Raw genomic sequence first — 19,393 nt, 5'->3', positions numbered from 1 at the left:
GATTGAGGTGTATTAGGGCGTTTCTTTGTTAATCTTTTAATATCTTTGGATTATCCGTATCGCATTTGGTTACTGATGATTTTACCGTCCATACATATTCGAAAAGGGACGACATGGTCGAATGGTAGAGTGTTTGGTTGTTAACCCTAAGGTCTCGAGTTCGAATATCAGTTCGGATCTGCGACTGTAGGACGTCTTTGAGTTCACCCAGCTCTAGTGGGTACCCGACTTACGTTTGAGAAAGTAAAGGCGGCTCGGCATAAAGCTGACCACCATAAGTTGAAGTCAAGTAACACATAAACTCTACTTCATCTTTCCGATGGAGCATTTTAAAAGCTAGTCCAGAGTGGTGTAAAGTCACAGTCCAATCAACTTAAATCTAGTTCCCATTAATATAAAAAGCTATAAAATTATATGTTAATTATATGTTATATAATTACATGTTAACACTTATACACGTAGTGTTAAAAATATCGTGAACAGCGAGGTTCTACAAAGACTAATAATAATCAACAGTTTTTAGCATAATTATCACCTTCTTGCAGTTTTTAACCTACTAGCCTACACGTTTGACTTCTTTGACCGCATAGCGGCAGTGGCGTAGCGAGGTGTCACTCGGTGCGGCATCTCATTCTGTCACCCGTACCTCGTCCACCTGTAAGAAAAAAAAAAAAAAAAATATATATATATATATATATATATATATATATATATATATATATATATATATATATATATATATATATATATATAATAATAGTTTCGCTGTCTGTCTATCTATCTATCTATCTATCTATCTATCTATCTGTCTATCTATCTATCTATCTATCTATCTATCTATCTATCTATCTATCTATCTATCTATCTATCTATCTATCTATCTATCTATCTATCTATCTATCTATCTATCTATCTATCTATCTATCTATCTATCTATCTATCTATCTATCTATCTATCTATCTATCTATCTATCTATCTATCTATCTATCTATCTATCTATCTATCTATCTATCTATCTATCTATCTATCTATCTATCTATCTATCTATCTATCTATCTATCTATCTATCTATCTATCTATCTATCTATCTATCTATCTATCTATCTATCTATCTATCTATCTATCTATCTATCTATCTATCTATCTATCTATCTATCTATCTATCTATCTATCTATCTATCTATCTATCTATCTATCTATCTATCTATCTATCTATCTATCTATCTATCTATCTATCTATCTATCTATCTATCTATCTATCTATCTATCTATCTATCTATCTATCTATCTATCTATCTATCTATCTATCTATCTATCTATCTATCTATCTATCTATCTATCTATCTATCTATCTATCTATCTATCTATCTATCTATCTATCTATCTATCTATCTATCTATCTATCTATCTATCTATCTATCTATCTGTCTGACAAGAACGCTCTAGAGAAAACACAAGCAATTTAAAAACATGCATAGTAATTCGAAAAACGAAGTATGACGTCGACACATTTAGCACAGAGTTGAAAATAATCTCAAGGCGGAAAGTGCACACAGTAATATAATGACGTCATTGATTCTGGCGTAAACATTGAATAAAGAGGAAATGTTGTCTAATCTAAGTGGTTTGCGTGAAGAGTTTATTTCATACAATTCTTCGGGTAGGGGCGAAGCCCCACCCCCGCGTAAGAACGTCTGAGCCCCCCCCCCCCTCCCCAACTCAAAAGAAATTTCTTCATCGATACTCTATAATAAAATTACCGCCTAATTAATGTGTCTAATCTAAAAAGTGGTTTTCTTGCAATTTCTTTAATGCAATTCTTCGGGTAGTGGCTAAGCGCGACACCAGTGTTTCTTTCAGACTTTTTCCTCCCCGGAGAGGGGTGGGGGTAATTGAAATTTTCGGGGGCGGGGGTAGAATTTTCGGGAAGGGGGGCGGACACTGGAAAAAGTATATAATTATATTTCGTTAAATGGGACGGTAGACATGATTTTTTTAGGAGTGGGGGTGGGGGGTAGGGGGTGGGGGGGGGGGGGGTGGTGTGTGTGGGGGGGGGGGGTGGGGTGGGGTGGTTTCGTCATCGATACTCTATAATAAAATTACCGCCTAATTAATGTGTCTAATCTAAAAAGTGGTTTTCTCGCAATTTCTTTAATGCAATTCTTCGCGTAGTGGCTAAGCGCGACACCAGTGTTTCTTTCAGACTTTTTCCTCCCCGGAGAGGGGTGGGGGTACTTGAAATTTTCGGGGGCGGGGGTAGAATTTTCGGGGAGGGGGCGGACACTGGAAAAAGTATATAATTATATTTCGTTGAATGGGACGGTAGACATGTTTTTTTGGGGGTGGGGTGGGGGGGGGTGGGGGGGGGGTGGGTTGGTTTTAGTTTAGAGAAAAGAGGACAGCACTATCAACCTAGCGCCCGGTGTATCCTTCCTCAACGGGCCATTTTTCTCGTATATATATATATATATATATATATATATATATATATATATATATATATATATATATATTCCACTGGTAAGTATGTGTATATGTATTCAAATATATTTTTGTCTGGGTGTATTTAATTTTTTTGACCCCATATGTAAGATATCTCATAAGCAACCAAACCTCTTTAAGTAAAACATGTTTGTTTTATGTTCTTACTAGCCGTCCCGGACAGGCCCTGGTCTGGCCTCTGTGAAAAATCTATCTGTTAAGGACCATTACATGTGTGTTTAGTAATCATCATATACCTGGCATTGCCCACCCAACCCCACAACCAACCAAAACTAAAAAACGCAAACATAACGCACATCAATTACATATATAAACAAAAACAAAAACCTAACAACAAACCCAACCACAAACAGAAATACAAAGAAAAAAACAAACGAAAAAACAAACGAAAACAAACCAAATCCAAACGCAATCCCAACCACAAAAAAACCAAACAAAATATAAACACAACACAAACACAACACAACCACAAAAACAACACAACCACAACACTAACACAACACAAACCGGGACGGCTAGTATTATATAAAATGGTATATCTTCTTGTAGTTTGGTGCAGGTGTCTATAAAATAACTTTCTGGTGCGACCGACCAAAACATGAAGATGAGCACTTTAGACATTTAAAACTTGACGCAATGGAAGTATCGGTTTTCTTATATTCCTTTGTAATCCACGAAATACAAAATTGAACTTTATATATTAGATTTTCAGTACACTTCAGAGCTTGTTATTATAAAAGATTTTATGTTTGTTTTATTTCGTCATGCAGTAGCACACGTGTTGAATAGGTCGGAACTTTTGAATGCACCACAAACATTCGAGTCTTACTTTACCGCTACTGACACAAAACAAAGCTAAAACAATAATCCTTCCTAGTGTCTTGATGGTCGCATGTGAACCGGCTCGCCCTAATAAAACCAGTGGTTGCTTTAACAACGTCATCAAAATAACACAATCAATGATATTTTAAAGTTAGATTTTATTAATTAAACTTCATTTTAACTTAGAGTCAAAAGCGAACTTTATTTTGATATACAACAAAATTAACAGCCAAAAACGTGTTTAGAAATTTTTTTAAAATATATAAAATAGAATGTGGCACAACTACACATCTTGTATAAATCTGTACATTAGAAATTGAACTAAATTTTCACATACAACAGAATTAACAGCCAAAAATATGTTTTAAATTACAGTCAAAATTGATATAGAACAAATTGACAGCCAAAAGCATGTTTAGAAAAATAAAAAAGTAAAAAACTACAAAATAGTATGAAGTGTCACAACTACACCTCTTGCAGAAATCTATACATTCGAAATTGAACTTTATTTTCACATACAACAGAATTAACAGCCAAAAATATGCTTTGGAAAAGTAAAAAATAAAAGCGTATAAAACCTTAAAGATGATGTTACACAAGTGTTAAACTCGTAGAAATATACACATTCGAAACTGAACTTAATCTTTATATACAACAAAATTTAACAGACAGAAACATGTTTGGAAAAGTAAAAAAATAAAAATATAATCTATAAAAACATAAAGAGGATGTTGCACAAGTGTTATACGATACCTCTTGTAGAAATCTTCACATTCGAAATTGAACTTAATTTTCATATATAACAAAATTAATAGACAAAAACATGTTTTGAATAATTTTTTTTGATTCTGTAATAAATATATTTTAAAAAATCTATAGAAAATGTTGCGGCACAAATGTAAAACCACACCTCTTGTAGAAATCGACACATTTACATTTTCCCTTCATTATGTTTCCAGTCATGACCATGATCAACCTCCCAGGTAAAATTAACTTTTCCTTTCATTATCCAGTAAAAGTCACTCCCGTTAGTCTTGAAGCCGGTAGGACATTTTGCTATAACTTCCTTTAACTCTGGACTAGAGCGAGCTCTGTCACCGTCAAAAAGCAATACGTTTCCACTTGGATAGACTTCACATGAAAACTCCCCTTAAACAAAAAATAATGATGATGTAAGTTCTACTGAAACAAAAAATAATGATGATGTAAGTTCTACTGAAACAAAAAATAATGATGAACTTATAATCTCCATATTAAATTAATGAATAATGTCTCAAAACTGTATGGATTAATAAGCCTTTTTTTTAATTAGTATTTTAAATTTAGTATCGTAAATAATTAGTTTAAAAATGTTATTTGTCCTTAAATTCTATAGATGTTTCCAGATGAGTTAAACATAAATAAAAATAAGTCTATATTTCATGAATAACACTGGGTAAAAATTCTTGTAGCTTGTTCTTGGTTGGACAAAGGCTATGGAAGCAAATCCCAAAAGAAATGTAAGCTGAACTAGGAGTCAATGGCCTATATGAATATATGCATATTCATATGCTTATGTAATGGCGCATAACAAGTTGACATGTAATACTTTATTGTATTGAACGAAGCAGCAAACAGTCTCACAATACCTTCGTACTTCCGTACACTTGTAATTATTTGAGCTGTGGCGCCGTGTGCATTGCTAACATGCTCAGTCCCACTTGTCAAGGTAACTTTCGTTTTGTTTTCCAATTTGTTTTCCTGCTTTCTCGGGTCGATGGTCACAGTCTGTCCAAGAAATTTCTGTACATCTTCAGGTAGTGGAAGCTCCATTGTAACCTCTATGTTTTCAAGCCCTTGATATCAAAATGTAAAAATACATAGTTTTGTTTAAAAGAAATACTATATTTTATATTGGAGTAAACGTAGTTATTACAGACGACAAATTTAAGATTAGTCATTTCTGAGAGCTAGAGATTTAGTTGTTTATCATTGACGCAAAACACTGGGATGAGACTTTAGAGAAACTATAGAAAAACATTTTTTTAGTCATAAATATATTAATTAAGGTGGTTTTTAATAGTAAAATGTATTTTTTAGAACCTAAACGAGCAAAGTTTAGATATTTCTGTGTAAAACTGAAAACAAAAACGTCAAGTAATTTGAGTGCACTCCAGTGTCTACGCGGGCTTTGATTTATCTACCACATAGCATTTTATCAATTCCATGACTAATTCCAACTATAATATTAATCTTACATGAAACGAACTAAAGGCAAATAGTTTTTTTATTCTATAAAATAATTTTCTGTGTAAATTATTCAACATAATTAATTAATTTTTTATAATATATACGTTATATATATATATATATATATATATATATATATATATATATATATATATATATATATATATATATATAATTCTTTTTTTATTCCAATTTACTTATCAGGATTAAAAGTGAAATTTAAACAACACTTTTTGTATTATGTATAAGTAAACCATCTTAAATGAATGAAAGTATAAGGCTGAAAGAAGTATTATTATTGTAAATCTGTATCAGTCCTCAAAAGCTGATGATGAAAACATAATACTAAAGCGAATTTTTCAAAGCAAAATGACGCATTAAATAACATGTCGGAGGAAATTCGAAAAAAAAAAGAAAAGTAAATGTATGTGTATGATATACACACCTTTGAGAACACCCTCCTTAATGACGACACTCTTGAGTGTGTCTAGGTCATGTTCAGATGTAACTTGTCCATAGAGATTTTTCTGTTGTCCTTTAATGTGCACCTAGATTTTAGAATGGTGAAATGTCTCGTTATCTTTAAAAATAGTAAGGCATTTAACAACAAAATTTTAAAGTATAAATGCTTCTGTAAATACAAAAAAAAAACTAGATGGGACTCTAAGAATGATAACTATCTCTACGATGATTTTTGACAAGTTCAACTACGTTCGATATATACTAAAATATGATACTCACAAAGAATTCAATTTCTTCTTTTTCCGTTCGTGCCCAAGACACATTTGGCAGATGAAATAGAGTTCATCTGCTTCAGAGACCTCGGCATATGAAGGGATAGTGTGATCAGCACTATTAGATAGTGCACTAAACAGTGTAGTGAACCAATGTCTTCCCGACGAGCCATGAACTCCTGAATGTTTTGAGAGAAACACAACATTTGTGCAAGGGGCGCCGTGGCCTAGCGGCAAAGACTACTAAACCGCGAGTCACGAGTTTGAATCCGGGTTCAAATCAGTGGAACCTCCCTGAATCCACCCAACTCTGATGGGTACCTAATTAAAACAACCACAATTCATCTGCCCATGTGTCTTGGGCACGAACGGGAGATGAAGATAAGTCTAGGATAAATTGTCCCCAGTTATAACAATTATCAAAAAACGCTGTGATCATACCTGTGTAGATTCACCTTTCTCCGTAAGGTTTCTGATTTCTTTCCAATCGACATTATTTACTTCTAATTTCAGGTTTCTTACTTCGTGATGCGTAACCTGTTCTGAAATATAAAATGTATACAAACTCTCTAATTTTTTTAAAAATCTGTTCTTCACTTTGTGAGAAAATTAATTAATGGATCTTACTGATAAAAACTGGATGCAACTACGACCTGGCTATAGAGGCTTAACTGGAGGGGGGGGGGGGTGTGCAGGCGGATTAAAAGTAATTCAGCGCCCGATCTTTTCTGATTGGGGGAGAGGGGGGTGCGTTTCATTTTGCCAACGTAAATGGGAAGGATTTTCAATGGATTGGTGTTTAGATATATCTTTATCACTTTAATATAAAAATCTAATTGTTTCAATATTATTTCAGTTCTGCGCTATGGTAATTCATAGTGCTGCAAATGATCTGTGCAGAGATGGTCTATACTTTCTCTTAGGGCTAGTGATCAAAGCACTGTTGATATTTTATTACTAGTGTCCATAAGTCGAACAAATACAGTTCTCTGAGGTAATTTTAGTTTTGTATTCTTGTTCACGTAAAACAACTCAGATGACACGTCTAAACTCTGCATCGATCTTTAGTTAACTGTCTAAGGGGCTTACACCAGCTACACAACACGGTAAAAACACTGAGTATTCAAGGGAAGTAACCGTGATATAAAAAATTTCAAGGGACGTAACATTTACTAACAAAACAGAATAGGCATCTACCAATCGAGTACGATTTTGCAGGCATTTTGTTAGATGCATATGTGATACATCGCCAGCTGTAGCATTTTATTACGTACAAAACAACGACTGCTAAAGTTTAGAGGCTTTGTTCTACCAAATTCATAATTCAACTGTAGTATATTCTAGATTATTCTAAAAATACAACATAACAACTGGACCGAACTAATATGCGTCAGTCGCAAGCAACCTATTTAATTCAGATAATTGCACATTGCTATACGGCACATTGCTATAACGCACTAGGCAACCAGTTTCTTCCAGGAATCTCTTCGGATGGGGGGATAAGCCCCCCCCCCCCCCCCCCGAAGAAAGAATACCGCCTATCTCCCCCCCCCCCCCCGAACAAAATGGAATTCATGTAAACATATACTTTTACCAGTGTCTGCCCCCCCCCCCCCCGAAAATATCAAGTTCCGCCCCCCCCCCCCCCCCACCCCCGGAGAAAAAAGTCTGGAAGAAACTCTGTAGGCAACGACTTGAATACACTTTATCAGTCCTCACAAGCCGATGATGAAAACTGTAATACTAAAGATGATGATGTAAAGTAAACAAACACTACCTTTACGGTTACCGACACTGAATCTCACAAAGTCATCTTTGTAGCTCTTTATAGCATTGTCAAAGCTTATCTCCATTTCCATTGTATAAGTGTCTAAAATTATAATAAAACCTTTTTTTAAACATTGTAGGCTAGATCTAGATCTAGATCTAGATTCTCTAGTAGTACTAGATTCTAGATCTAGATCTAGTAGATATCTAGAATCTAGCAAGATGTAGTATTAAATTATCTTTCAAGAAATTAAATATCGAAATAATAAATAACTTAATTATTACTAGATCTAGATCTAGTAGATATTTTTAGAATCTAGCTAAATTGATTAAAAAATCAAGATCTAGATCTAGTAGAATAATAAGTAGATCTAGTTTTAAATTATCTTTTAAGAAATTTAACATCGAAATAATAAATAACTTAATTATTACTAGATCTAGTATAGTGTATAGTATTAATAAGTTTTTATAGATCTATCAAGAATCTAGATATCCTAGATCGAGTTTAGTAGTTAGCCGTTAGGTTAGTATTAAATTATCTTTCAAAAAATTAAATATCGAAACAATGAATAACTTAATTACAATTACCTTGAGTGCTAAAACTGTGATTTACTATACGTCACAAAGTGTTTTACATCGGGACAAACAAGCTCTTATATACCAGGTCCATCAAACCGAAACTTTCTAGAAACCTCGATTACGTGTTTTATTTTTCAGAAATAGAATAATTTTAGAATATGACATCAGTTTATAAACTCATCGGGAATTCTTCTCGAAGTAATCGTCAAAAAATAAATATATTTGATTTAATAGTTACGATTACAAATGTTGAATGCAGCATTAAAAATATTTAAGATGACATTTCAATGGCGTTTTTTGTGTAGTCATTCAGCTTACAGCATGCTATTATTTATTTGCCATAATTTTTCATAGTTTACGGTATTTTCAAATTTTAAGAGCGTATTAAAACTAACAAAAGAAAGAAATATCGATTCTCTTTTTTAAGATCGACCCGACCCAGATCTTCATTCTGCGGTGCTGACTATGGGTGACACACAAACAAATAATTTCTGCATTTCTTCTACATTAAAACTAATACAAAAAATAATTAATCTCAAGCATAATTTACAAGCCATACTTTTTTGCTTCTTCTAGTTTTTTTGCATTTTTTTTTACTTAAGGAGTAAAATACTCACAAAGTTTCCATTCATTATAGCGTTAAACTTTAACGATGGCTTTGGTCAATGCGACCGTTACTATATTTAAGATAAATTTGAAAATCCGAAAAAAATTGATACTTTTTGTTCCACGAAGACGAATAGGAAAATCCCTGAAATTAATATCATTTAATTCGTGGCAAGTGATGATTGGTTATAGGACAAAAAAATAAAAACAGGATTTTTTTTTATTAATGAATCTATATTTAGAGCTTTCAAGCTTTCAATGACGGTTAATAATTCATGTCACTTGGCTAACTATGTAGGTCATGAAAATAGGTTCATTGTAGGCCTAAGTAAGAGGTAGAATAAAAATGCGCATTTGTGTAGTTACTGTGTAGTCGTTCAGTCACAGTGACGCCTGTAGTCTAGACTTACCTTACAAAAAAACTTCACAACATTGCACATCAATAAATCATAGAGATGACTTTCTTAGTAGCTTTTGTGATAATAAAAAAAAATGCCAAGGGTATGTATAAAAATACTTTAATTCCACAAGTATACACACATACACACCCCCACCTTAATGTTTCAACAGCCTACCACCTTAAATAATTCAGATTTTTTTTCTTCGACGAACTGAAAGACAACAATACCGTTGTTTAGAACGTCGGCTGTAATTTAATAATATTGTAATTTTGTAATTTAATAATACTCCGTCCTGCGGATTAGCAATTAGGTATTAGATTTTAATCCTTTCAAACAAATTATATTCATAGGCGATATGCTATTTTTTTCAGGTTTTATTTAATCTGACTTATTATTAAAATTAGATTTTGTTTTAGTTGTATTTAAAACAACATCAACAAGGACCATTGAGTGTTAGTTTGTAAATTACTAGGACCCACGACAAAAGGACACTTGTCAGCAATCCCAACTACCCCCTACCCCTTCTCCTACCTTACGCGAACTGAAGTTTTGTAGGTGTCAAATAGCTGGAAGGGTCTGCTGTAGTTTCAAAATGTTCAAGTATTAAAACATAGACAAACCCAAAACACGGAGGAAAACTTGGATCGATATGAAAGGGTATTATTTGTACTGGACAAACTAAAAAAAATTATTAAAATACGAAACTTAATGGTATAATGGTTTAAATGCAGCGCATTTTGTATACATTTAGACATAGTTTTTTTCCTCAATGGTCTGAAAATGATTGACGAAAACTGATTAAAATTCTGTTGGATTGTTTTTCCTTTCTCGTATACAGAGTGGGCATATAGAGGAAGTATTAACATCGAGCTCAATAATCTTATTCTCTTGATTAGCTCTAATTTTGGGTTTTACTTAACGCTGTTTCTGATTTCTGAAAAAGATAAGGTCTACCTGACCGATTTTTTCAAAACTTTTCACGTAGAATTCACCTAAACCGAAAGGAGATATACGCACAGTGTATATTTCATCGAATGTCAATGCAATCGCATTAAGTATTTCCTCTTTCGTTGACTGAAATAAGCACTACCCTTTAAATAAATAAATAATCAAATTAACTAATACTAATGGGGACGATAGCCGTTTTACTAATTCTGCTATCAAATTTAACCAGCGATAATGTAATTTGTTTTTTGGTTAGACAACGGCTATGGAAGCAAATCCAAAAAGAAAAGCAGGCTGAAATCGGAGTCAATGGCCTCAATGGCGCATAACCAGTTGACACATATCCTTAATTGTGTTGGAGGGGATCCCTTGCAACACGAAAATTAAGAACGAAGAAGAAGAAGAAAGGGCTAAAAATGTTCTATCCTTATCTCGTTCATTTTTACCAAAACCATTTGATTCCTCACACTCTTGTAGAATACTTAACACGTTTACTTAAACCTAAGATCCGAACTGAATTAAACACCAATCAAGACTAAAACAAAAACATGTTTGATTGCTTTTAAAGGATTTGCCATTACATTAAACCATCTCTGTCATACAATCCTCAGACAAAATAAAAATAATAACAAGCAGCGCTTCACTGACTCAACAATACCGTTGTTTAGAACGTCGGTTGTAATTTAATATTATTATAATTTCCTACCCCAATCGTATCAAACAAAATATCATATTCATGGGCGACAAGCTGTCTTCAAGTTGAAGAATATTCTACAGATTCTATTTCACAAGACCACATTATGACGTACGATTTTTTTAAATGTAAAAAGCGGCTGGTTAGACTTAAGAGTCGAATAATTTAAGCCGAAACGTGGTTTTGGGGCATTAAAATATAATTACGACCTAAGCTGCGCGGCTTACAATAGAAAAAAACAAACTAAAATTCAACGCGAATTTAATTGATTTAAATGTGCACTCAAGATTATCAACAGCGCGTGTAGGTCTCGGTCTCTCTCGCCTTAAATTTCAAAATCTCGTTAGCTTTAGAACAATACAAATTTTTAAACTAAATGAATGGTTATGTACATGATCCCACTTGATTACAAAAATCATGGCGGCTTTACGATTTTAAAATACTAAGAGGACCCAAAAACGCAACAACGATTATATTTTTTTTTTACTACCAATTGAATAAAATAAATCAACGGTCGGCATAGGCTGTTAATGAAGCCATGTTAATATTGCAATCAGTGTTTGTTCCAGACGTTTTTCTCCGGTGAGGGGTGGGGGCGGAGGGGCACTTGATATTTTCGGGGCGGGGAAGGGGCGGTCAACATTTTCCGGGTGGGTGGACACTGGTAAAAGTCTATGTTTTCTATATAAATTCCTTTTCGTTCGGGGGGGGGGGGGGGCGGTGGCGGTAGACATCCTACCCGAAGTGATGCCTCGAAGAAACGCTGATTGCAATGACGTTTACGACAACCTGTTACGGATCCGAATTCTTCAAAAAGTTCATAATTTATTAACGTAGGCTGCATCATTTTTCATTTGGCTAGCAAACATTGTGTAATTTATCATCGTTTACTAGTTCAAGTAACTTAACTATAGCGGAAGTAAGTTATATATACAAACATACATATATTTGTATATATATACATATATATATATATATATATATATATATATATATATATATATATATATATATATATATATATATATATATATATATATATGTGTGTGTGTGTGTGTGTGTATTACTGATTTGATTAAAAATATTCACATTTAAATTAGGTTTGAAAAATACTCAATGTCAAGTACGATAATAAGAAGATGGTGACGTCAATAAAAATTACACAATATAAACAAAGTAATTAAATTAAATTCAAACTAATTATAAAATAAAATTTAAAAAATTTAAAAATTAAAAAAATTAAAATCCAATTACGTAACTACTCAATAAAAATAATTAAAAAGTAAACAAATAATCAAATTACGTAACTCGTTAATAAAAATTAAACTAATTAAAAAACGCATTAAAATTACTTAACTATGTCAATGATTACGTCACAGGGTCAGTGATTACGTCACAAGGTCACCGGTGGTGACCTACTGACCTACTCCGCATCCGCATCCCCCACCCTAGGGTGGGTGAGTATTTTACTATATCTCATTGTCTCAGGCTTCCCATCCGCCTCACCCAGGTGGGTGAGTATTTTGCTATATGTGGATGTACCTCACCCTCCGCCAGGGAGTATTTTACTATATCTCGTTGTCCCAGGCTGCTCACCCACTTACCCAGGTGGGTGAGTATTTTGCTATATGTCGTTGTCCCAGGCTGGGTGAGTATTTTCCTATATAGCCTTTGTTCCGCATCCGCATACGCATCCGCATCCACCACCCAAATTCGCTCCAAAAGGGACCTAATATACTACTTTTATATTATTTAATATTAATACAATACTAGGCTAAACGCCATTCGCCACGATTGCGTATTTTATCATGGAAAACAATTGTTGTGACGTTTATTGTTTTACTCTACTTGGCCATTCAGGGTGACTTGAAAGAGAGGATGAGGGTTGTTTATTTTTTTAAATATTTAAATTGATAAACTAATTCTAAATTACATTTAAATTGAAACTATTCAATGCAAAAATTGAAAATATAACTATACTTTAATCGCATGCCATGTTTAAAAAACATCAATTTTTAAAAAATTAAGTGTACTGGGATTTTTAAACCGACTGTTACGGAAGATCAAAACATTATTACATTATTTTACATCGCTAGAGATAAAACAACACTATCTGACTTTCTATAGTTTATGTCTTTATTTTAAAAAAACATCACTTTATGAAGATAATTTATGAAATATGATAGTATATTATTTTACATTACTTTGTAACTACAAAAGATTTTAAGTTAACATAAATCAGAAGAAAGTATCTAAATACACGAAAATACAGAGAATAGGTATTTTAAAATTTATTGAGTGGATTACCTCCCTTACACGTTTTATTTTTTTAAATACCAAGTATTGTGGATTAGTTATAGGGGACATTTCGTTAAATCTATTTGCATTTTCTTCTAAACAGTTTTACAACAGTTTCTTCGCAGTATGTCTAGACAGCTTGCTTTTATCAAAATGGCACAAGTGAGTAGTTTTAAAACTTCTATCATGCGTGGTAGGTTTAACACGGGTAATGAGGGGGTCATGTTTACCTGTGGCAGTGGCGTCGCTAGGTCGGGTGGCACCGGGTGCGTCCCCCCCCCCCCAAGAGACAAAGTATATATATATATATATATATATATATATATGGCACCCCGTCAAAAGAGCGCACGACAAAAGAGCGCCGACATAAGAGCGCAGACAAAAGAGCGCCGACATAAGAGCGCCGACATAAGAGCGCACTAATTTCCCGACAAAAGAGCGCCGACATAAGAGCGCAAACTAAAAATCGAAAAACCATATTTAATAAATAAAAACAAGAAAATTAACTCAGATCAGAAGGCATCGTTTGGTGTTAACTCTTTATTGTTTCATTAATTTTCAGTAAAAAACTAATTGTTTAGTTTCTTTAACTAAAAAACTGGTACAATTATTCAAAACGCAATCTAATAACACATACAAAGATTTTAAATGATAGGCCTAAAGTGAGAATATAAACTGAAATGAAATGTAACAAAATGAAAATTAATATTATTTTAATTAATTAATAAAACGTTTCTTTATAGTTGCATTTATATTGCTAAGTTGTGGGCTATACCCCGTAGGTAGTCCATCATTGAATCATTAGCATAGGTTGAAGCAATCGCCTGCAATCTTCGGTTCAGCTGAACATAATTGTTCTTTGAAGCTTCTGGTTGTCGTTTGAAGAGGTTCAGGAATTGTTATCTCTGCAACGTTCTGTGGATTTGGGTATGGCAGCTGCTTGCGTTTTCTCTGTCTTTCAATTGCACGTTGTGAAGCGACGTATGCCGGCAAATGAGGTGCTACTTCCATCGAAATTCCTTCTCTGGCTTGTTGTATAATCTGCCTTGGTCCCCCCCCCCCCCTTCCACTGCCCGTGTTCGTATAGCCGATACAACTTTCGCTGCTTCAATTTTTCCCGGATCAAGATCGTGATTGTGTTCTGATGATGAAAGAACAACATCGTTCAGCATTTTCATCCGTCCTCGTCAGCCATCTTTCTTGCAGCATCTCCATGTCGTACTCACATCAGCATTTGCTCTGTCCTGTCTATATCTGTAGCCTTCGACCAATATAATAACCTTCCGTTTCTCTGATTCGATCTTCTCCATGTTACTTGGGTTAGAAATATTTTCAAAATGCATTCATAACATATTAACCATCATATAAAAATAAAAACATTATTTTCTCGCCGATTGTTTAATTAAAACAAGTGTTAACCATGTCATATTCGTTTAGCGTACAACATGTGTTTTTTTAATTGACTGCGCTCTTATGTCGGCGCTCTTTTGTCTGCGCTCTTTTGTCAGCGCTCTTATGTCGGCGCTCTTTTGTCTGCGCTCTTATGTCGGCGCTCTTATGTCGGCGCTCTTTTGTCTGCGCTCTTATGTCGGCGCTCTTTTGTCGTGCGCTCTTTTGACGAGTCACCCTTGCAAACCCTATAACTAAATACTAAATCATTAAAACTAAGGGAAGGAACTCTTTATATTATAACAAAGCGTCAATACAAAGTTAGTGAAACCGAAATCATGTAGAACCCACATCTGTTTTGGTTAAACCATTACAGTGTGATATACACTATAACAAAGTGTCCTAAAATAAAATCCAATATATCTCTTACCACTGATTAAATATTTGCCATTAATTTTATGCCTTTGCTTTTATACAACATGGAACAAGTACATGATTTTTGTATAAAAATAATCTGTAAAGCAATTAGTTGTCTGTAATAAGAAATTCTTCATTGCATAAACTTTTTTTTAAACACAAATTTCAGAAAATAAAAAAAAAGATTATGGAATCGCCATTCACATTTGCATTTTCAGATTTTAAAAATTAAAATGTACTTAAACTTTCTGTATTTTGTATAAATAAACCATCTTAAATAAATGAAAGTAGGCTACACGTCAGAAACAAATGTTAATATTGTAAATCTTTATCTTTTTTCACAATGATGAAAATTGTAATACTAAAGCAGGGCAAACTGACGCTTTAAATTACATATCTGAGGTAAACACATACACACAAGCACACAAATAAACACATCAGTCGCTAAAAGGTGTCAGAGATTTCATGAAAGAACAATGCATTTATTAATTAAACCTTATTACCAAGAATATTTTTTTCCATATTTTTTTTTATTACTTTCAACCTTTAAGTAATTATGCATTTTAAACTTTAAATTACTAAGTCGATATTTTAGTCAATATTTTTGCATTCAGTTCGTACTTAATAAATTCAAAAATAAAAAGTAAAAATTCCTTCTTAGACCTAGAGATTCACGTGGTAGGTGAATAGATTGCATGTACTTATTGCCCAGCCGCCTTTACTTTCCCCAATGTAAGTCAGGGAACCAATAAGAGCTGGATCGACTCAGGTACATCCTACAGGACACAAGTCAGAAGCTCCAGATCTTCGGAAAAGCAGCCAAACGCTCTACCATTCGACCACGCTGTCTCGCGAAGCCGACAATACTCACGACTGAAATATGTGATTTCAAACCACACCAGTATCTTGCGATCTCAGGGTCTTCGATTAATTCCTGAAAGACACTTGCTCGAATGCCATTTGCCCGAAGGCCGTTTTTCCGAATGGACACTTACCCAAATGCGACAATTGCTAGAATGGACTCTTGCCCGAATGCGACAAACACCCGAATGGACACTTGCCCGAATGCGACAATTGCTAGAATGGATACTTGCCCGAATGCGACAGTTGCTAGAATGGATACTTGCCCGAATGCGACAATTGCTAGAATGGGCACTTACCCGAATGCGATAATTGCTAGAATGGACACTTGCCCGAATGCGACAATTGCTAAAATGGACACTTGCCCGAATGCGACAATTGCTAGAATGGACACTTGCCCGAATGCGACAAATGATCGAATGGACACTTACCCGAATGCGCAAAAATCGATATTAGATCATGTGTCACCATGTGTCACCATTTGTCACCACCAGTCAGATCACGTCTCACCTCTAAGTCACCAACGTGACCCTCACAGGCTTCAATGAAAGGAAGAGCTAACCATTTCGCCAGATACACTCTACGCCTCATTCTGATTAGCCAATATTAGACCATGCGTCACCATGTGTCACCATTCTTTATATCCCGTCTCACCTTTAGGCCACTCCAAAACATTCTTCGCCTCATTCTAATTAGCCGATATTAGATAATATGTCACCATTTGTCTCACCATTAAGTCACCAACATTGCCCTCAAAGGTTTAATGAAATAAACGCTAATCATTCTTCACGTCTAATATATTCAACACCTCGTTATAATTAGCCCTTGTAGGATCGTGTGTCACCATTTGTCACCATCACGTCTCACCTTTAAGCAGAGGCGTAGCGAGGGGGGGGGGGGCGGGGGGTGCAGACCGGGTGTCAACATTTAGGGAGGTGACACGAAGGCAAAAAATAGTAAAATATATAGAAACAAATTTGAGGGGGGGGGTGCAGATCGAAAGTTTGAAGGGGGGTGCAAATCAAAAGTTCGAGGTGGGGGGGTGCAAATATCGAAAGTTCGAGGGGGGGGGTGCAAATATCGAAAGTTCGAGGGGAGGGTGCAAATCGAAAATTTGCATGGCCCTCACATGTCTAAAGAAATAAAAAGCTAATCATTTCCACTCCTAATATATTCAACACCTCATTCTAAATAACCCCTGTAGGATCGCATGTCACCATTTGTCACCATCACGTCTCACCTTTAAGTCACCTCTATTCCGATAATGCATCACCATTTAAACCCTCCTCCATTGTGTCTGTTCTCTCCATTACCCCGCTGTTGTTATCTCAAAACGGAATCTGAATGGCCGCAAAAGCGAAACCGGAAGTTGACTAGAAGTAATCGATTTTTTAATGTAGGAAATGCATCCGAGCACGTAAACCATGAGAGTTAATTCCCCTTGAATCTGGCATGCTGTTTTCATAAAGATCGAATGACAACAGGATCGAGATATTTTAGACTTGAGTTAATTGGCCATCAAATGGTGGCAAGTTGTCTTGGGGGTCCGGACAAGCGTAGGGTTCTTTTAAAATCAAACGGTTGTTCGTGATCGATCGAGTGAGACAAGTTCAAATCCAGCGGCTGTTGCTGTTGTTGTTATTTTTTATTGGGTAAAAAATGAAATTAAGTCACGTGATCTGTCTGTTGTTGTTTTTTTTTTTAAAATAGCAGGTCAAGTAAGAACTTTCGTTGTGTTAGGTAAAATGAAACACAAAAAAAGGACTTTTGAGTTATGGCACGTAATGTAGAATCCACCTTTAGAGTAATGGGCGTAATGTTGAATACAACTTTAGAGTTATAGGACGTAATGTTGAATACAACTTTAGAGTTATGGGGCCTTATGCTGAATCCAACTTTAGAGTTATGGGACGTAATGTTGTATCCAACTTTAGAGTTATGGGACGTAATGTTGAATCTATATTTAGAGTTATGGGACGTAAACAGGACGTAATGTTAAGTCCAACTTTTGAGTTATGGGACGTAATGGTTGAATACAACATTAGAATTATGGGACAAAGTGTTGCATTAAATAATACAGTTAAGGCACATCATTTTGCCTTCATTGATACAGTTATGGGACGTCATGTTGACTAAAATCATAGTTATGGAACGTCATTTTGACTCGACTTGTATAGTTATGTAACGTCATGTTGATTCAAGTGATACAGTTATGGGACGTAATGTTGACTCTACTTTTATTGTTACGGGGCGTCCTGTAGATACAGTTAAGGGACGTCATGATGACTCAAGTGATAGTCAAAACATAAACTTTTCATAAAATTCTCTCCCACCCCCTCCCTTCCACACACACACACACACACACACACACACAATGCTGAAAGCTATACGTGATACAAAACAAGGCCACCAATGCTTTCTACGCTAAACATTCTTTAGCATCATAGCCCCAGCCTGCCGTTAAGCGTTCACATTTAAAAGAGTGATTTCATGAAGTAAATAAGATTTACTTTAGTCAACTTTGTAGGAATACATAACAACTCTCTCGCCCTACTCTGTAACTCGATCGTATACTGCACATCAATTAAGGTGTTTGGTGACTTAAACAATGGATACAGTGGCGTAGCCAAGATCGTCTCAAGAGGGGGGGGGGGGGGGGTTCCAATTTTTACCCGGGGACCCGGGGACAAACTTTCGATTTGCACCCCACCCTCAAACTTTCGATTTGCACCCCACCCTCAAACTTTCGATTTGCACCCCACCCTCAAACTTTCGATTTGCACCCCACCCTCAAACTTTCGATTTGCACCCCCCCTCATACTTTTTCTATATACCGAGGGCTCTATGGGCGGGTTTATGACCCCCCCTAACCCCCCCCCCCCCCTGCCTACGCCACTGAATGGATATTTTCCCTTTTCGAACCTGACGGCCCACTGGTCAGGTGAAGTAGAGTTCACCTGTTTCTGTGACATCGGCATATGAAGAGATAGTGGGATATGCCCAGCCGCGTCTGTTTTCTTAACATGAGTTATGTACCCTTCAATCAGAGCTAGGTTAACTAAACAACGGTCTACTGACTTTAACCGGGATTCGAACTCGAGACTTCCGGGTTAGCAGTCAAGTGCTCTATAACCACACAGTTATATAC

At 35.2% G+C, this 19,393-nt stretch overlaps 2 protein-coding genes across 3 annotated transcripts in view; one reads left to right on the top strand and one right to left on the bottom strand.

Annotated features, from left to right (window-relative positions):
• Positions 1–3,463: 3,463 nt before the first annotated feature.
• On the bottom strand, positions 3,464–8,770 carry LOC131952346 (uncharacterized). Its single transcript, XM_059314962.1, has 6 exons — positions 8,644–8,770; positions 8,066–8,158; positions 6,730–6,830; positions 6,000–6,102; positions 4,954–5,160; positions 3,464–4,474 (listed from the first exon to the last, which is right to left on the bottom strand). The coding sequence occupies exons 2-6, from the start codon at positions 8,145–8,147 to the stop codon at positions 4,257–4,259; spliced, it is 711 nt and encodes a 236-aa protein (XP_059170945.1). The 5' UTR covers positions 8,148–8,158; positions 8,644–8,770; the 3' UTR covers positions 3,464–4,256.
• A 646-nt stretch (positions 8,771–9,416) lies between these two features.
• Positions 9,417–19,393, top strand: part of LOC131952337 (uncharacterized) — a 30,784-nt gene continuing 20,807 nt past the window's right edge. The window contains exons 1-2 of one of the 2 annotated variants that reach the window (XM_059314952.1): positions 9,540–9,741; positions 13,682–13,740. In XM_059314952.1, the coding sequence (XP_059170935.1) occupies positions 9,696–9,741; positions 13,682–13,740 (105 nt within the window). In that variant the 5' untranslated portion in view covers positions 9,540–9,695. The other variant, XM_059314953.1, reaches the window with a different exon arrangement.

Source organism: Physella acuta, unplaced genomic scaffold, assembly GCF_028476545.2.
Source record: "Physella acuta isolate Inbredline_101_S28 unplaced genomic scaffold, ASM2847654v3 ptg000867l, whole genome shotgun sequence".
Taxonomy (NCBI): domain Eukaryota; kingdom Metazoa; phylum Mollusca; class Gastropoda; family Physidae; genus Physella; species Physella acuta.
The sequence above is the reverse complement of the archived record's forward strand: the minus strand, read 5'-3'. Positions and strand labels throughout refer to the sequence as shown.

Bases quoted from the DNA above. Each gene is read 5' to 3' on its own strand.
- LOC131952346 (XM_059314962.1), bottom strand. From the start codon at position 8,147: ATGGAAATGGAGATAAGCTTTGACAATGCTATAAAGAGCTACAAAGAT. The intron at 6,831-8,065 runs GTAGTGTTTGTT...TTTATATTTCAG, and splicing joins CAGTGTCGGTAACCGTAAAG to AACAGGTTACGCATCACGAA. The intron at 5,161-5,999 runs GTGTGTATATCA...TTTGATATCAAG, and splicing joins TAAGGAGGGTGTTCTCAAAG to GGCTTGAAAACATAGAGGTT.